Source organism: Micropterus salmoides, unplaced genomic scaffold (genome assembly GCF_014851395.1).
Source record: "Micropterus salmoides isolate LMB-PRFRI ecotype aquatic unplaced genomic scaffold, ASM1485139v1 Ms_hic_scaffold_8, whole genome shotgun sequence".
Lineage (NCBI taxonomy): Eukaryota > Metazoa > Chordata > Actinopteri > Centrarchiformes > Centrarchidae > Micropterus > Micropterus salmoides.
The window spans coordinates 12,853,328-12,870,308 of NW_024044570.1; the positions used below are offsets into that span (position 1 = coordinate 12,853,328).

Consider the following 16,981-nt stretch of genomic DNA (forward strand, 5'->3'; position numbering starts at 1 on the left):
CCTATATTAGTCACTCTTTTAAAGGTGTTGTTTCTCTCTCTTCACCAGAATGGCACGGTGCAATGTGAGGCCATCTCCTGCCCTCCCCCTCAGTGCCCAGCGGGCACCGCGCCTGCCTACGTAAAGGGTGCTTGCTGCAAGGAGTGCCAGCGTGAGTGGAGTACCCTTAACCTCGTCACCCTCCTACACTCGTACAATCATGGACACAATTGCGCAAAAACACACACAACAGCAAAACAACCTCCATCACCACCAGATATAGAGCACGCATCACGCCTCCACAAGGGCTGCATGACAATTGACCAGGGCTTTGCTGCGTTGCTAAGCTACCTCCAAACATGCCTCTTGAGATGGGTCCATCCTTTTGCATATACATGGACCAATCAATTATTCACTAGCTGGCTTCAAAACACAGATGGCCACCAGTCACACAGACATGAGCCAATAAATCTGGGATCACTGCATGTGATGTAAAGTAGTTCCTATTTATGGCAGACGTGCTGTGAGAAAAGTGAAGAAGAAAGAAATGTTAAACGCCTGAAACGATGTACACTCTCACTGGTGATAGTGTCTTCTTAAATGTCATTTTTTTTTTTTTACTTTTGAGCACTGATATGTTCTTGCTGGATAAATAATTCTCTTTCATCACATATCTACATTAATGGGTCTTCTTTTTCCAAAAGACTTTGAGTTCAGCAATGAACTCTTATTAGCCTCCTCACCGCAGCACTCTGCATCTCATATTCTCTCAATTCCCTTCTCAATAAAAATGGATTTCAGAGGATATTAGCTTTTCCACCCCAGAATTCTTCTGATATTAACCCAAATTAAACTTAAAGAGATGTGATGTGTTTGCTTTCAAAAGACAGAACGAGCTGCCTGCCAATGTATAGAACAGAATCTATGGAAATCATTAGCTTAGTTTAGTATAAATAAGAGTGTTTTTAATAACTGATGTTATGAAAGGTTACAGACCATATGAATGATAGAAAAATTCGGCAGACTTTACTTATGTATAGTATTTCTTCATAGATCTCTCTCCACATCTTGTGCAAACTGACTTCACTTGAGAACTTTCACACCACACACTCCCACACACTGCTGCCGCTGCTCTACTGCTTCCCTTGCAAAGCAAATAATAGATAAGTTTTAACTCTTTATCAGCAAGAAACCATTAGTCTTGGATTCTAATCAGCTTGCGTCGGCATCACTTCCACCGACCCATGGGTCGGTGCTGGAACACAGGGGTTTATGAAGGGTTTATGTATGACTCTGAATGTGTTGCCGTGTTACACAAATATAAACACGTAGCAGGTAATCCCCTTAAATTCAACATCCCTGTGCTCACTTATCTCAACGAGGTAGACAAACACACAGCTAATTACGCATGCTCCGGCTTTGGAGAGAAGAGTGGCGCAACTTTCCCACTACAAAGACATGATTTCCTCTCCAAATTAAAGCCTTATCTGGCAGCACAAGGCCTTGCAGGGAGGAGTTCTGAGCCTGTTTTTTTTATTTTTTTATTTGATGATCTGTCAAGTAGAATGTCAAATGGCTGTTTCAGAAGTCCTTCGCTTTCATGATACGCCGCTTTGTGATAGGGCCTGACCTGCAGTGTCAATCATTTCTCTCCCTCATATTAGTTTGAATCTGTCTGACCCCAACTACTCATCCAACTCGGACTTTCTGCTCATGTGATTATTTTTGCAAACCTCTCGCCCTATAAGTATGTAAAACTGATTCGCCGTAGTGTTGCAGTGTTTTCTCTCTGTACATGCTAATTATTTCATCACTTATTTTGTAGCATTGTTTAATTGGGCTTGATATGCTTGATTTGGTTTGACTCAATATACCTGAGGACTTAACATAATAACATGTAAAATAGGAGTGTAGATATGGGTTAAATGTTAATATATTTGGTGGGGCAGGGTTGAAAATATGTGTGATTTGCATAATATATAAAAATAAGAAATAGTTTGAATAATTAAATACATTTTAGGTTTCTGGCAGGTAAACTAAGCAATTATAAGACAGTAATTTGGAATCTAGAAACAAAAGATATTATTTATTACATTTTAAAGACAGAAGTAATTTATTGATTAATGAAAAAAGTGAGTGGTAGATTAATCCATTCACATTTCCTTTTCTAAATCTACTCAAATGAAAGTTATCAAACAATTTGTGTTTTTTTTTTTATAAAAACTAATAAATCATAGTAGCTTGAACTCACATAATCTTAAACATCTAGCATATGCATTTTTAGAAGATTTCTTTTATGTACTGCATTCACATTCATTAAAACAAAATAAAAATACAGATTATTTTGTTGAATATGATAAAAATTATGATAAAAGTTTTTCAAGGGATAAATGTGATTTTCTGTTTCCATTTATTTATTTTTATGTGTTTGTGTGTTTATTTGTGTGCATGCTGATGATTTTTCTGTGCCTGCTATCAGCAATCTGCCTGTTTGGTGGAAGAGAGCTAGTGGAAGGGAATCAGAAGGCTGTGCGCGACTCCTCTGGCAGGTGTCTGCTGTTTGAATGCAGGGTAAGTCTTGTCAACGCGCACACACACACACACACACACACACACACACACACACACACACACACACACACACACACACACACACACACACACACACACACACACACACCTAGAGAGAGAGAGAGAGAAAACCCACTTATACATACTCATTCAAAATGATTTTATCAATCCTCTGCAGGAAGAGACACCACAATAACTCATGTAACCAAGCATTTCAACTCTGTTCATATGTTAAATGTAAAAATTGTGGCAGTGCTTGAAAGCTCACTAAATACTCATTTCACAGCTACCTTGCCCCGACCTGAGAGGATAAATCAAGCCTCAATGAGCCAGCATGCAAGATTGTCCACTTCAGCTGAATTTCATTGATCTGGCTTGTCATCGTTTTCTTTGTGATCTAAAGAAATTGGCCAAATCCTTCTACTGAAGTTTACATTTGGAATCCAGAGCAGTGCTCAATCATAGGATGCCACAGCCATTCTTCAGAATCAATCATCAGATACCACAGTGGTCCCAAATCATATTCATTTCCCAATTATTCAGAGTATTTTCTTTTGTCTGCCAGATGGGTGGGTCGTTCACTTTTGGGAATAATTCACTTCATGACATTATGGCAGGCATGCCCAATCAATCACAGAAAAGTGAATTGAAGTTTTTAATCACCCAACTCTATCGTATCAGCCAACTCCTCTATGAATTCTGCAAAGCTCCATTGGAATCTGCAGTTTCAGACAGCTGTCTAGCTTGCTTGCCCACACCTGGCCCATCTGTAGTCCCAGTCAACTGACTGGCAGTCCCAGGCAGATCAAAGAAATGGGGACGGGGAGTACTGTCAGTCGGCCCACTGCCGCAAACTCCTGCAGGCTTCCCCTGACAGCTGCTTGTCATGTCTCTGATCTTCTGTCTGCCTGCTGGCTGTAAGGGGGGCACAAGTTTTGGGTGGTGGGTGGCAAGAAGTAAGCGGCTTGTTTGGAAAGTTGTTTGGGGACTTTTAGGGGAAGTTTGTTCCAGAATTTCATGAGGGCATAATCAGTCAATGTACAAGTTGAGGTCATGACACCTCATGGAGACATCTTGTACACAGACTGGTCTGAAGATTATTACCGTAAGTAAAATATGTGTTCACTACAAACAGATAGAAAAGCCTTTGTCTTTGTCCAACTGTGTCTAGTGTTAATGACTCAAAATTAGCATCAGTCAGAGGGACATGGATGAGATCATCAGAGAGTACTGCCAAAGGCATGCTGGGAAAAGGAACCCCCTAATCAGGTTTTACACTCTGACTAAACACACATGCAGGGATTATCCAGAAGATTGATTCACTGTTTGTATAATAAAGATGCATCATGAATCATGATATAAATCACTGAGGATAACAGGAGGAGAAGAGAAGACAGCTCCTCCCCCCTTCCAGGAGTAGTTTGGGAAAATACTGCTATTGACCAATGAGTAATTGGTTTGTAATGAACACACAAGGAGGAGGGAGTGTGAAAAAGGAAACACAATATATGAATAATTACCTTCATAATTACATGCAGGCCCTAGCAAATGAGTGGAGGGCAGAGTGGACCTAAGAAGTAGCTCATGAGGATTGTGTCTCTGCCCATCACAGGACAGGACCATGCATCGAGTAGTCCCCAGTGAGCCTTGTCCCGAACTCAACTGTGCAGAGTCGGAGCAGATCACCTTGAGTGACAGATGCTGCAAAGTCTGCAGAGGTATGGAAGAAACATCATCCAATACCACTGCCATGCCATATTTTTTATGGTGCAATATTATTATTTAAAGTTTTTATTTTCACATTTTGCAGGTTTTTTGTCATCCCTGGTTGCCTGTAAAGTTGCAAATCAGCAATCATCCAAATTTGATCTGTAATTTGTAATCTATAATGTGTAGAAAATGGGCTTCATGTGTTCATTTGATTCATATTATTTCTACTTTTAGCTCAAATATATCTCCAGTATCTGCTTTTGAGATTATGAAATCAGATGTAACAGGGAAAATATTATAGCAAATTAAGATAATTTTGACCTACTATGCCTTGGAAGCCACAGTACGGATACTCAGAGAAAAGGTTGTGAGACTACAACATAATCTTTCTGCAGGCACTGTATACCTCCATCACTCCTGTCCTTTTCTCTCCTCTGGGTTCTCAACCTTTTCCTCTTGGTGCCTCCTGCAGGTCATGACTTCTGCTTAGAGGGCCACAGCTGTGTGGAGCACTCCGACTGTGTGAACCTGGAGGCAGGAGACTGCTGTGTTTGTAAGGATGGCTTCCGTCCACTGCGAGATGATAATGCATACTGTGAAGGTATGGTGTGGCTCTGAGTAGCTTATCCTAACTTTCTGCTATATTTACCCTCCAGGAACTGATATGTGGTTGGTTTTTATGAATGGGTTGCATCAAAGGGTCATGCTTGCTTTTGGGAGGACTAGGTAGTTTTAATTCAGTGTTATTTTTACACTAAAGAATTTACAGTTGTCATGGTGCTTCAACTGCTTGGTCTCAGCTGAGCTTTTTTTCCCCCCACCAGATTTTTGACAACTGTGCCTCTGATTGCCTAGTGCTTGTTGCCTCTGTTGGTTAGGTTGGTTAAGGTTAGGTTCATTCATTTTGCATTTCACGAGTATTATTTACAGTGGGTACGGAAAGTATTCAGACCCCTTTAAATTTTTCACTCTTTGTTTCATTGCAGCCATTTTCCAAAAATCAAAAAAGTTCATTTTATTTCTCAGTAATGTACACTCAGCACCCCATCTTGACAGAAAAAAACAGAAATGTAGAAATTTTTGCAAATTTATTAAAAAAGAAAAACTGAAATATCACATGGTCAGAAGTATTCAGACCCTTTGCCGTGACACTCATATTTAACTCAGGTGCTGTCTATTTCTTCTGATCATCCTTGAGATGGTTCTACACCTTCATTTGAGTCCAGCTGTGTTTGATTATACTGATTGGACTTGATTAGGAAAGCCACACACCTGTCTATATAAGACCTTACAGCTCACAGTGCATGTCAGAGCAAATGAGAATCATGAGGTCAAAGGAACTGCCTGAAGAGCTCAGAGACAGAATTGTGGCAAGGCACAGATCTGGCCAAGGTTACAAAAAAATTTCTGCTGCACTTAAGGTTCCTAAGAGCACAGTGGCCTCCATAATCCTCAAATGGAAGACATTTGGGACGACCAGAACCCTTCCTAGAGCTGGCCGTCCGGCCAAACTGAGCTATCGGGGGAGAAGAGCCTTGGTGAGAGAGGTAAAGAAGAACCCAAAGGTCACTGTGGCTGAGCTCCAGAGATGCAGTCGGGAGATGGTAGAAAGTTGTAGTAAGTCAACCATCACTGCAGCAATCCACCAGTCGGGGCTTTATGGCAGAGTGGCCCGACGGAAGCCTCTCCTCAGTGCAAGACACATGAAAGCCCGCATGGAGTTTGCTAAAAAACACCTGAAGGACTCGAAGATGGTGATAAATAAGATCCTCTGGTCTGATGAGACCAAGATAGAACTTTTTGGCCTTAATTCTAAGCGGTATGTGTGGAGAAAACCAGGAACTGCTAATCACCTGTCCAATACAGTCTCAACAGTGAAGCATGGTGGTGGCAGCATCATGCTGTGGGGGGGTTTTCAGCTGCAGGGACAGGACGACTGGTTGCAATCGAGGGAAAGATGAATGCGGCCAAGTACAGGGATATCCTGGACGAAAACCTTTTCCAGAGTGCTCTGGACCTCAGACTGGGCCGAAGGTTTACCTTCCAACAAGACAATGACCCTAAGCACACCGCTAAAATAACGAAGGAGTGGCTTCTCAACAACTCCGTGGCTGTTCTTGAATGGCCCAGCCAGAGCCCTGACTTAAACGCAATTGAGCATCTCTGGAGAGACCTGAAAATGGCTGTCCACCAACGTTTACCATCCAACCTGACAGAACTGGAGAGGATCTGCAAGGAGGAATGGCAGAGGATACCCAAATCCAGATGTGAAAAACTTGTTGCATCTTTCCCAAAACGACTCATGGCTGTATTAGATCAAAAGGGTGCTTCTACTAAATACTGAGCAAAGGGTCTGAATACTTATGACCATGTGATATTTCAGTTTTTCTTTTTTAATAAATTTGCAAAAATTTCTACATTTCTGTTTTTTTCAGTCAAGATGGGGTGCTGAGTGTACATTACTGAGAAATAAAATGAACTTTTTTGATTTTTGGAAAATGGCTGCAATGAAACAAAGAGTGAAAAATTTAAAGGGGTCTGAATACTTTCCGTACCCACTGTATAAGCCATTTCTTTATATGTTTTTATATTTACACTTTAGACTTGCCCATATAACTATGAACAATACCTTAAAGGATAATCCAAGTGTTATTTTATTTAGTTTATGCCAGTTCTGTTGTTTACTTTCTACCTGCCGGGTCACCTCACAGTCAGCATATTAGGGGATGTCATGGCTTATTTTCCACCTTTCAGAAGAAAGTGTTTTCTGCTCTTCATCTTGCAACAAAATGAAAAGCAACTTCCACAGACTTGCCTCAGGCCTGAGGTAGATAATCCAACACAATAAATACCAGACATCAATCTTTGACAATTTTAGTTATATTTCTTTGTTCCTGGGTTTTATTTTTAATGAACATGTGACATTACTCTCTGCTGACCTGACCTGAAAGAATTCCCTCAAAAATGTTGGCTTAAAAACTTCATTGTCACTTGAGTGCTGTCATTTGGGCTGTTTTTGTTGAATCTTAAACCAAAAAGTGAAACGTTAAAAAATGGAAATGCATACAACATGAATTGTAAAAGACAAGAGACATTTGCTAAATACCCATGGAAACACTTTGTTGAATTCATGCTTTTATCGCATAATCCTTCTGTGATGGGAGACTGTAATCCCCTCATTATTTGTGTCCACGTCATGCTATAGCTGCTTTTCAGAGTGCATTTTGAGAGACTAATGTTTGTCTCCTAAGTCAGTTGATAAATGTGTGATATAAAAACATGATTTTTATGTTTGCATATATTTAGTGTCTCTCTGCTGGGGGAGCAATTAAAGTCAAACCATCTATCATCAATGAGGTCATTCATCACTGATTGCATACTACAGATGTCTATAGCCATGTCGCGCTGTTAAGTATACCACAATGCGACTGATTCTATCAGCATGTTTTACTTGAGTGTCTTTTGAATGTCCCACATTACATGATGGAAAAACATCCTCCATACCTTACTCAGTGGATCATTTCACGGTGATGGTGAAGCTATGAAAAACCTGCTCAGAGTTCAAACATTCACACACTGAATTGACGGCGCTTCAGCTGAATTCCTCACCTCACATCTTGACTGAATTTTGCCAGATGCATCGTTAAAAAATGATGACTTTATCATCTCCAGTGCTTTCCTGCAGTAAAATATGTAGTAAACATCATGTCATAACTGCTACCCTGTGCATTTTTGGTATTAATTAGCAAACATCACATCAGTTATTCAGATTGTTCTGCATATGACCTTGACAGCTGCCATGTCAATATACAGTCTTCTTCTTTAGAGCATCTATTTGCAAGTACATGCCTTGGCAAAAAATTTTTTAATACACAGTCTACACGCTCCCTGTTTTCTGTCACTTTCATCAAGATGAGGCAAAAGTGTCAGTCAAGCTGCAGAGCTTTTTGTCACTATAACCAGAGTGCTAAATGAAAAAGTAGTGGTTCACTGCTTCTGCACATCTCGCATTAAGTGACAGATATGCAGTTGTCCAGGTAATTAGATGGTCTAAGGGAATCTGCATAATTGAAGATACTATCTTTTTTAAATTAATGGGCAGTGATGCTGTTGATGAAATGGCAAATCCTGGCCCGATTCATCACCACCACGTCATTCAGACAGTGGTGGAAAGTTATTAACGTTTAATCAACCACAGTGCTGAAGTACACAGTTGTTTTTTTTTGAGTAGTTGTCTTTATGGTTCTTTACACTTGCTATACATACTATGCTCCAATGCATTCCAGAAGTTCAAATGTACCATTTTTCTGACTTAAATTTATTTGACGGCTGTATTAATTACTTTGCAGATTAAGATTTTACATACAAAGCATCTGTTAAAAAGATGATGCACTGAAACAACTTGAAAATGCTGCTTTTATGTTAATACATCCGTAACCATAATATAATCATCAAATACATTTAATTATACAACACCTTATCACAAGCCATTCCGAATGGGTAATTCTTTGAAAATGGCTTTGAGCATCTATTTAATTCAAGTGTCAAAGACGAAGATAAAGCATGATGACAAACATTTGATTCCTAAATGGGGTCATGAGCGAAGGCTAGATTTTTGTTCCAACCACACATTAATGCTGTTTTGCCCTGAAAATGTGCTGAGGAAAAAACCTTGTCATTTTTGCAGCTTGGTTGCGTTTTGTTTCATCTTTATCACATGTGTAATAGCCAAGCTCCACAAACATTTTCAGCAGTTGATTGTTGTAGAAATAAGGATAGAGCAACCCACCCCATTACCAGTGTGAAACTGAGTACAAGCAGACAGACTTGTGTATACAACATAAACACTTCAGACCCACACTATTCATCTCAAGAGCAGCTGGACTTTCGCTATGAAATTGGATGGCAGTGTTTGTGGTGAGTGTTTGCATCAAAGACTGCACAGAGAAATCTGAAATTGACTCAATTTGCTGATGGAGCTCTCTCAAAAGCAACTGATATTTTATGTGTCTCTGTAACCGTCTTACGATATGATTTTGTGTGTGTGTGGGGGGGGGGACTCTTGCGAAAACATTGAGGATCCTGCAAATGGAGAGAGTGTATGAGTTCATATAATAGGTGCACTATTTTGTGGCTGCAAGGAGATGTACAGAAAGATGACTGAAATTGCCTGCTTTCAATTCTAAATGAGTTTCAGTACTGTGAGATGAGATGAGAAGTCCAACTTAGAGACAATTTTCTGTATTGAACACAGCAGGGTAATAAAACAGAAAGACATGGGGGCCTACACAGACACACAGGTTTTTATGTACACACACCTACACACACAATATTTTTTGGGTCTTGCCAAACGTAAAGAGAAACTTCACAAAAAGCAGAGACAGATACTAGCTCTTTAAAACATTCCTAGGTCAGAGTGGGCTCAAAATAGCCGATGAGATCACTTCTGTGTAAATTTTCATAGAAGCAGCAGTAGGGAAAACTCAAGGGGATACTAGCCCTGCCTTTGTGTAAGTCTGTGTGTGTATATGTGTGCAGGTGCATGTCTGCGTATGTGTGTTTGAGTGCTGAGTTGTCCAAGAGAAAAAGAGACAATTTTTTTCCCCTCCATCCTGTCCTCATGGTGCAGTTGGACTGAAGGCTTATTTTGCTACATGCATGCGTGTGTTTAGGACAGAATTAGATGGAGGGGCAAGCAGTGGAGAAGTGACAGACTGTGTGATTGTCTCTATATTAAACAATCAGTATAGTTCAACGTGTTGAGATAATACCATTATTCATCTCAGCATTGTAGAGGACTGCAGGCAGAGAGACATCTCCTATTGTTGTCTGGTTTTTGAAATGGCCTACTTTAGAAATTCTCTGTCAGGATTGCTCAAAAAGAAGGGCTGCTTGGCCATTTTTGTAGCATCCATATGGGAAATGTGAAATACAAAATAAAATAGAAAGAGACAGTGTGCGTTGTTTTACTAACTCGCTATGTCAGGGACAGTGCAGATTATTTGAACGTACTGAATGTACTACATTTACGCAAATCCGTATATTGATAGTATTAGATAGTTTGATTAGTAGTTAGATAACTACATAAACATTAAAGGATCGGTTCACTCAAATTACACATAAAAATGTTCTCACACCTCTTCTGATATCTAGCCATGCAGATGGTTTTGAGATAGCTGTCACTGAGAAATACAATGGAGGAGAATGGTATTATGTTTGTGACAGCATTGAAAACGTACAGGCTGGAGATATTCTGTATTTGTCTTATATCAAATAAATCCCGTGAAAAGTCTAAAACGTACAGTGTGTTAGTCTGTCTTTCAATCCTTACTGACTTCCTGGCCTGTCTTTTGCAGGTTAAATCAACAATTTGACATAATGCCAGTGGTACACAGGATAGTTATATGGGTCGAATTAATGTGGAAAGTAATACAACTTTGATAACGTTAGCAACTGCTTGGCAAACTAACGTGACTTTCGCCGTATTTCTACAGCTAATCAGAATCAGCTTTATGGCCATGTATGTGTACACATACGAGGAATTTGACTCTCGATTGTACAATGGTCACGATGTGCTTACTTAAACAATAACACAATAATACTGTAAGAAAATCAAACACAGGCTACAGTATAGAGAACAAATATACACACTATAAACAAAAACAGACAGATTGAGGCAATAGCGCAATGAACAGAGTGCAAAGGATGCAGGAGAAAATTATTATTACCATTTATGTTATTATGTACATGTCAGAGGTGGATGTGATACACAGGTGCACATACACGTACGAGCATACATGTACACAGTGTGATGAGTGCAAAGAATGCTGGAATAAATAACTATAATGTGCAGGTTTTATGTACATGAGGTAGGTGGATTTGGTATACAGTATACAATATGAACAGTATAAACAGCTTTGAAATGGAGAATGATGAATAAATAAATAAATGGTAAGTGGTAGCCAGTAAACAGAAATTATTGCACAGGAATGGTTCCTTGACATTGTGAGTCAGATTTAGTTGTTCATCAGAGTGATGGCTTGTGGGAAGAAACTGTTCCTAAGTCTGTTTTGGCGTACAGTGATCTGTAGCGCCTACCAGAGGGGAGAAGTTGTGAGATGAGGGGTGAGATGAATCTGCAGTGATGTTTCCTGCCTGTTTCCTGACTGGAGGGCAGGTTGGCACCGACGATCTTTTCTGCAGACCTGACTGTCCGTTGTAGTCTGCTCCTATCCTTTTTGGTGGCAGATTCAAACCACACAATGATGGACGTGACTGAACAGACTGGATGATGGCTGTGTAGAAGTGGATCAGCAGTTCCTTTGGCAGGTTGAGGTTCCTGAGCTGGCGCAGGAAGTACATCCTCTGCTGGGCCTTCTTGATGATGGTCAGTGTTGGGTTCCCACTTTAGGTCATGGGATTTAGTGGATCTCAGAAACCTGAAGGATTCCACAGTAGACACAGGGCTGTTGAGTATGGTGATGGGGGGCAGAGTGGGGGAGCACCTTCTGAAGTCCACGGTCATCTCCACAGTTTTGAGCGTGTTAAGCTCCAGGTTGTTCTGGCCGCACCAGAGAGCCAGCTGATCAACCTCTCGTCTGGAGGCCGAGTCATCAACGTCCCTGATGAGGCCGATGACCGTTGTGTCGTCAGCAAACTTAAGGAGTTTGACGATTGGGTCTCCTGAGGTGCAGTCTTTGATGAAGAAGGAGAATAGAAGGGGGGGCACGCACCCCTGGGGGGCACCAGTGCTAATAGTCTGGGTGCTGGATGTGATGTTTCCCAGCCTCACCTGCTGACTCCTGTCAGTCAGGAAGTTTGTGATCCACTGACAGGTGGAGGTTGGCGCAGTGTGCTGGGTGAGTTTGGTGCTGAGGACATCCGGGTGTTGAACGCCGAGCTGAAGTCCACAAACAGGATCCTTGCATATGTCCTTGGAGAGTCGAGGTGTTGCAGGATGTAATGCAGTCCCAAGTTGACAGGATCATCCACTGACCTGTTAGCCCTGTAGGCAAACTGCAGGGGGTCCAGCAAGGGGCCTGTAATTTCCTTCAGGTGGGTCAACATCAGACTTTCAAAGGACTTCATGACTGATAGATGTCAGGGTAGGGCTGGAAAATAAAACAATAACAATAATTATCGCAATATAATTTTTTCAATAACAATATAACAAATGTTCAATAAATGTTTGATTTTATTCACTTGAATCATACACAAATTAGGACTTAATTTATTATTAAGAGGGTTATTTTGTTGTGGAAAAAGGACTGAAAAAAAGCTTTTACTTAATTTTACTCATGCATATGTGTTGAAAAAGATTTTATCATAATTGTTTTGAATATTCTACCTCAGATTTGTGAAGTGAGCCACTGTTTGGCATCAAGTGTTGACCATAAAGACGAGTTTAAACCACAATTAACAATCAGGTTTTTTCAACTTTCCCTCAGTAGCAAAAATCAGCCTTTAAACTCAAAAGAAATAAAGATTTGATACTTATCGTGATAATTATTGATATCGAAATATATGAAACTTTTTATCGTGATAACATTTTTGGCCATATCGTCCAGCCCTATGTCAGGGCGACAGGCCTGTAGTCATTTAATCCAGAGATGGAGGGTTTTTTGGGGACTGGGATGATTTTAGAGCGTTTGAAGCAGGAGGGAACTTCACATAGCTCCAGTCATCTGTTGAAGATTTGTGTGAAGATGGGGGCCAACTGGTCAGCGCAGATTTTCAGGCAGGATGGTGAGACACCGTCTGGGCCAGGAGTCTTCCTGATCTTCTGCCTATGGAAGAGCTGGCGCACATCCTCTTCACAAATAGTGGGTGCAAGTGAGGGGTCAGAGAGGGGGGGTGAAAGCGTATCGGGAACGTGACTGAAGATGGTGTTGGAGCGGGGGAGAGGTGTGACTGTGGGCTTCTCAAACGTACAATAAAAACCCTTCAGCTCGTCAGCCAGTCGTTGAGTACCAGCAGAGTTTTCTAATGTTCACTGGGTTTTTTTCACTCAACATCATCTGAATCTGTTTAGTCTGATGGGCTTCAGCTCATAAACCTTTATTGTTGTTTTGTATCCTTACGTGGAGTCGGTGTTTTGCTGGGAGCCGGTTGATTTATGGTGTTAGTGGACTTCATGTCGTTAGCTGCGGAATTGTTGCTGTAGTCTAAGAGAGGCACGGGAGCACGCACAGAGCTGAATCCGACCCGGTGTTATGCCAAGTTTTGCCTGCCTGCCAAGAATTGCATGTACCTCCAAATACTGCTTTTAAACGCTATAATATCGTTCGTGGGGTTCATCAATGGTGATAAATGATTCGCAGTATATATTTTTTGAAAGTTTAGAGTCGTTAATATTGTATTACACTTTGTAGAAATAGCATTCATTAAGATTCAGCTAAAAGATGTGATTGCCGCGTTTGGTCAATGAGCACAGCAAATTGTCTGAAAAGGACCTTAAGAGGTGGATGCATAATTTGGCAGAACAGATGTTGTAGGCTACCTGCCGAGATTTGCATCCATCTCTTTTCTCAGCATAAATGAGCGTTACCAGCCGTGAGGTGCATGCAATTCTCGGCAGGCAGGCAGGCAGAATTCAGCAAAACATCGGTGTCCTCATTAAAAGCAGAATAGTGGCTGATGCAAGCAACAGAGAAAACAGGTGTGTGCTTAATTTCTAAGTGAGTTTTGAGCCCATTGATTTATTGATAATTAATTTCATTGAAAAACTTACATATAGCCCCTTTAATATTGTAAATAATTTCAATTCAATTTTATTTATATAGCGCCAAATCACAACAACAGTTATCTCACAGTGCTTTTCATAAAGGAGCAGGTCTAAACCATACTCTGTAATGTTATTTAAAGAAGCCCAACAATTCCCACCAAGAGCAAGCACTAGGCGACAGAGGCAAGGAAAAACTTCCTTTTAAGAGGCAGAAACCTCGAGCAGAACCATGGTTCAGGGTGGGCAGCCATCTGCCTCGACCGGTGCGGGGGTGGGAAGAGAGGCAGCCTACACAATATACACACAGAGGTACAGACAGTAAAGGTAATGTTGCTATAGACTAAATGAAAAATGGTACAGATATTTATAGTAGTGTTAATGATAATAATCCTAATGTTAATGATTATAATAACAATAGGACTAGTAACAATAGTTGTAGCAGAGGATGTCGAGCAGGAACACGGGGGCAGCAGGTGACTCGCAACCACAGATCCAGACTCCACAGCTCCAGAGCCAGAAACATTGCAGGAAGTGATAGGAGGAGAGAGGAGAGGGACGAGAAAGCACAAGACTACCGGAAAGGGGAGAAGTCGAGTTAGTAACATGCAATAATGGGATGAGGTTGCATACAGAGGGACAGAAAGTAGAGGAGAGAGGAGCTCAGTGCATCATGGGAAATCCTCCGGCAATCTAGGCCTATAGCAGCATAACTAAGGGATGGTTCAGGACTCACCTGAGCCAGCCCTAACTATAAGCTTTATCAAAGAGGAAAGTCTTAAGCCTAGTCTTAAATGTGGAGATGGTGTCTGCCTCCTGAACCCAAACTGGAACCTGGTTCCACAGGAGAGGAGCTTGATAGCTGAACGCTCTGGCTCCCATTCTAGTTTTGGAGACTCTAGGAACCACAAGTAACCCTGCATTCTGGGAGCGCAGTGCTCTGGTGGGGTAGTAAGGTACTATGAGCTCTTTAAGATAAGATGGTGCCTGACCATTAAGAGCTTTGTAGGTAAGAAGAATGATTTTAAATTCTATTCTGGATTTTACAGGAAGCCAGTGCAGAGAAGCTAAGACAGGAGAAATGTGATCTCTTTTCCTGGTTCCTGTCAGTACATGTGCTGCAGCATTCTGGATCAGCTGAACAGTCTTAATGGACTTTTTCGAGCAGCTTGATAATAAGGAATTGCAGTAATCCAGCCTAGAAGTAACAAATGCATGGACTAGTTTTTCTGCATAATTTTTAGACAGGATGTTCCTGATTTTCGCAATATTACGTAGGTGAAAAAAGGCGGTCCTTGAAATTTGCTTAATGTGAGACTTAAACGACATGTCCTGATCAAAGATAACTCCAAGATTCCTCACGGTGGTGCTGGAGGCCAGGGCGATGCCATCAAGGGAAACTATATCTTTAGATAATGCGTCATGGAGGTGCTTGGGCCCCAGAATAATAACTTCAGTTTTATCTGAGTTTAACATTAGAAAATTACCGGTTATCCAGGTTTTAACATCCTGAAGGCACATTTGAAGTTTAGCTAACTGATTAGTTTCATCTGGCTTGATCGATAGATATAACTGAGTATCATCTGCATAACAATGAAAGTTTATGGAATATTTCCTGATAATATTGCCTAAAGGAAGCATATATAAAGTGAACAGGATTGGTCTGACGACAGATCCTTGAGGAACTCCATGACTAACTTTGGCGTGCATGGAGAACTCATCGTTAACATGTACAAACTGAACTCAATCTGATAAATAGGACTTAAACCAGCTTAGAGCGGTTCCTTTAATGCCAATGAAATGTTCCAGTCTCTGTAATAGGATCTGATGGTCAATGGCATCAAATGCAGCACTAAGATCTAGTAAAACCAGTACAGAGACAAGTCCTTTGTCTGACGCAATGACGAGGTCATTAGTCATTTTCACCACTGCTGTCTCTGTGCTATGATGAGCTCTAAATCCTGACTGAAAATCCTCAAATAAACTATTGCTCTGTAGAAAGTCACACAGCTGTTTAGCAACTGATTTCTCCAGGATCTTAGAGAGAAATGGAAGGTTAGATATAGGTCTATAGTTGGCTAAAACATCTGGATCAAGGTTGGGCTTTTTCAGAAGAGGTTTAATTACAGCTACTTTAAAGTACTGTGGTACATACCCTGTTGATAAAGATAGATTGATCATATCTAGTATAGAAGTGCTGACTAAGGGTAAAACTTCTTTAATTTAATAATTTAGATGGAAAAACATTATCTACTGTAGAAAATGTAGAAAATGTCTAACCTGCTTGCACATGAGTGATGTTGCCATGACTGTGCATGTGTGTGTCTGTGTCAGCCATATCGTGTGTGAACACAGACCAATCCGATTGCCACCGCTGTCTTTTGAATGTCACAAGGTGGCAGCAGGCTAATTGGCACTGACTGAAGAGCACAGCCCGCTCCAAAACCCAATCACTGCCGGGATGAGCCTTGAGCCTCTGGGCTCCCCACCTGCTAGGGCCCTGACCTCCCCCTCCCCCACACACACACACACACACACACACACACACACACACACACACACACACACACACACACACACACACACACACACACACACACACACACAGATGAATCACACACATATACACACAGACAGACAAACAAACACATTCTGACTGGCTGTGTGTGTTTATACACACACCTCACCTCTGTGACCCCGCTGAAATGTCACCCAAAACAGACAATCCCACTATCATCCAGACAGTCCCACCCAGTGTAAATAACAGTATCTGAGCACTGCTCTACTAATATCTTTCATATGCCACATGGGAGATATCTCCTTTTTGCTCCTTTGCCAGATGGACTCACACTTAATTCATTGATGACTGCTGGATGATTCTGCACGATTAAGGTGTCAGGGGTTTTGTGTAGAAAAATCCTACAAGAAGTAAAACTTTGACACAAGACCAAAGTACATTTACTTAAGTACAGTTTTCAGGTACTTTCAGTTTTCTTAAAC

The 16,981-nt window shown here is 41.0% G+C and overlaps 1 protein-coding gene across 1 annotated transcript in view; it reads left to right on the plus strand.

Annotated features, from left to right (window-relative positions):
- The window catches only part of nell2a (neural EGFL like 2a), a 92,685-nt gene that overhangs the window by 20,153 nt on the left and 55,551 nt on the right, over nt 1-16,981 (plus strand). Inside the window, exons 9-12 of the mRNA XM_038706414.1 lie at nt 49-151; nt 2,459-2,550; nt 4,163-4,268; nt 4,733-4,861. Coding sequence (XP_038562342.1) covers nt 49-151; nt 2,459-2,550; nt 4,163-4,268; nt 4,733-4,861 — 430 coding nt within the window. The remainder of the gene's footprint in view (nt 1-48; nt 152-2,458; nt 2,551-4,162; nt 4,269-4,732; nt 4,862-16,981) is intronic.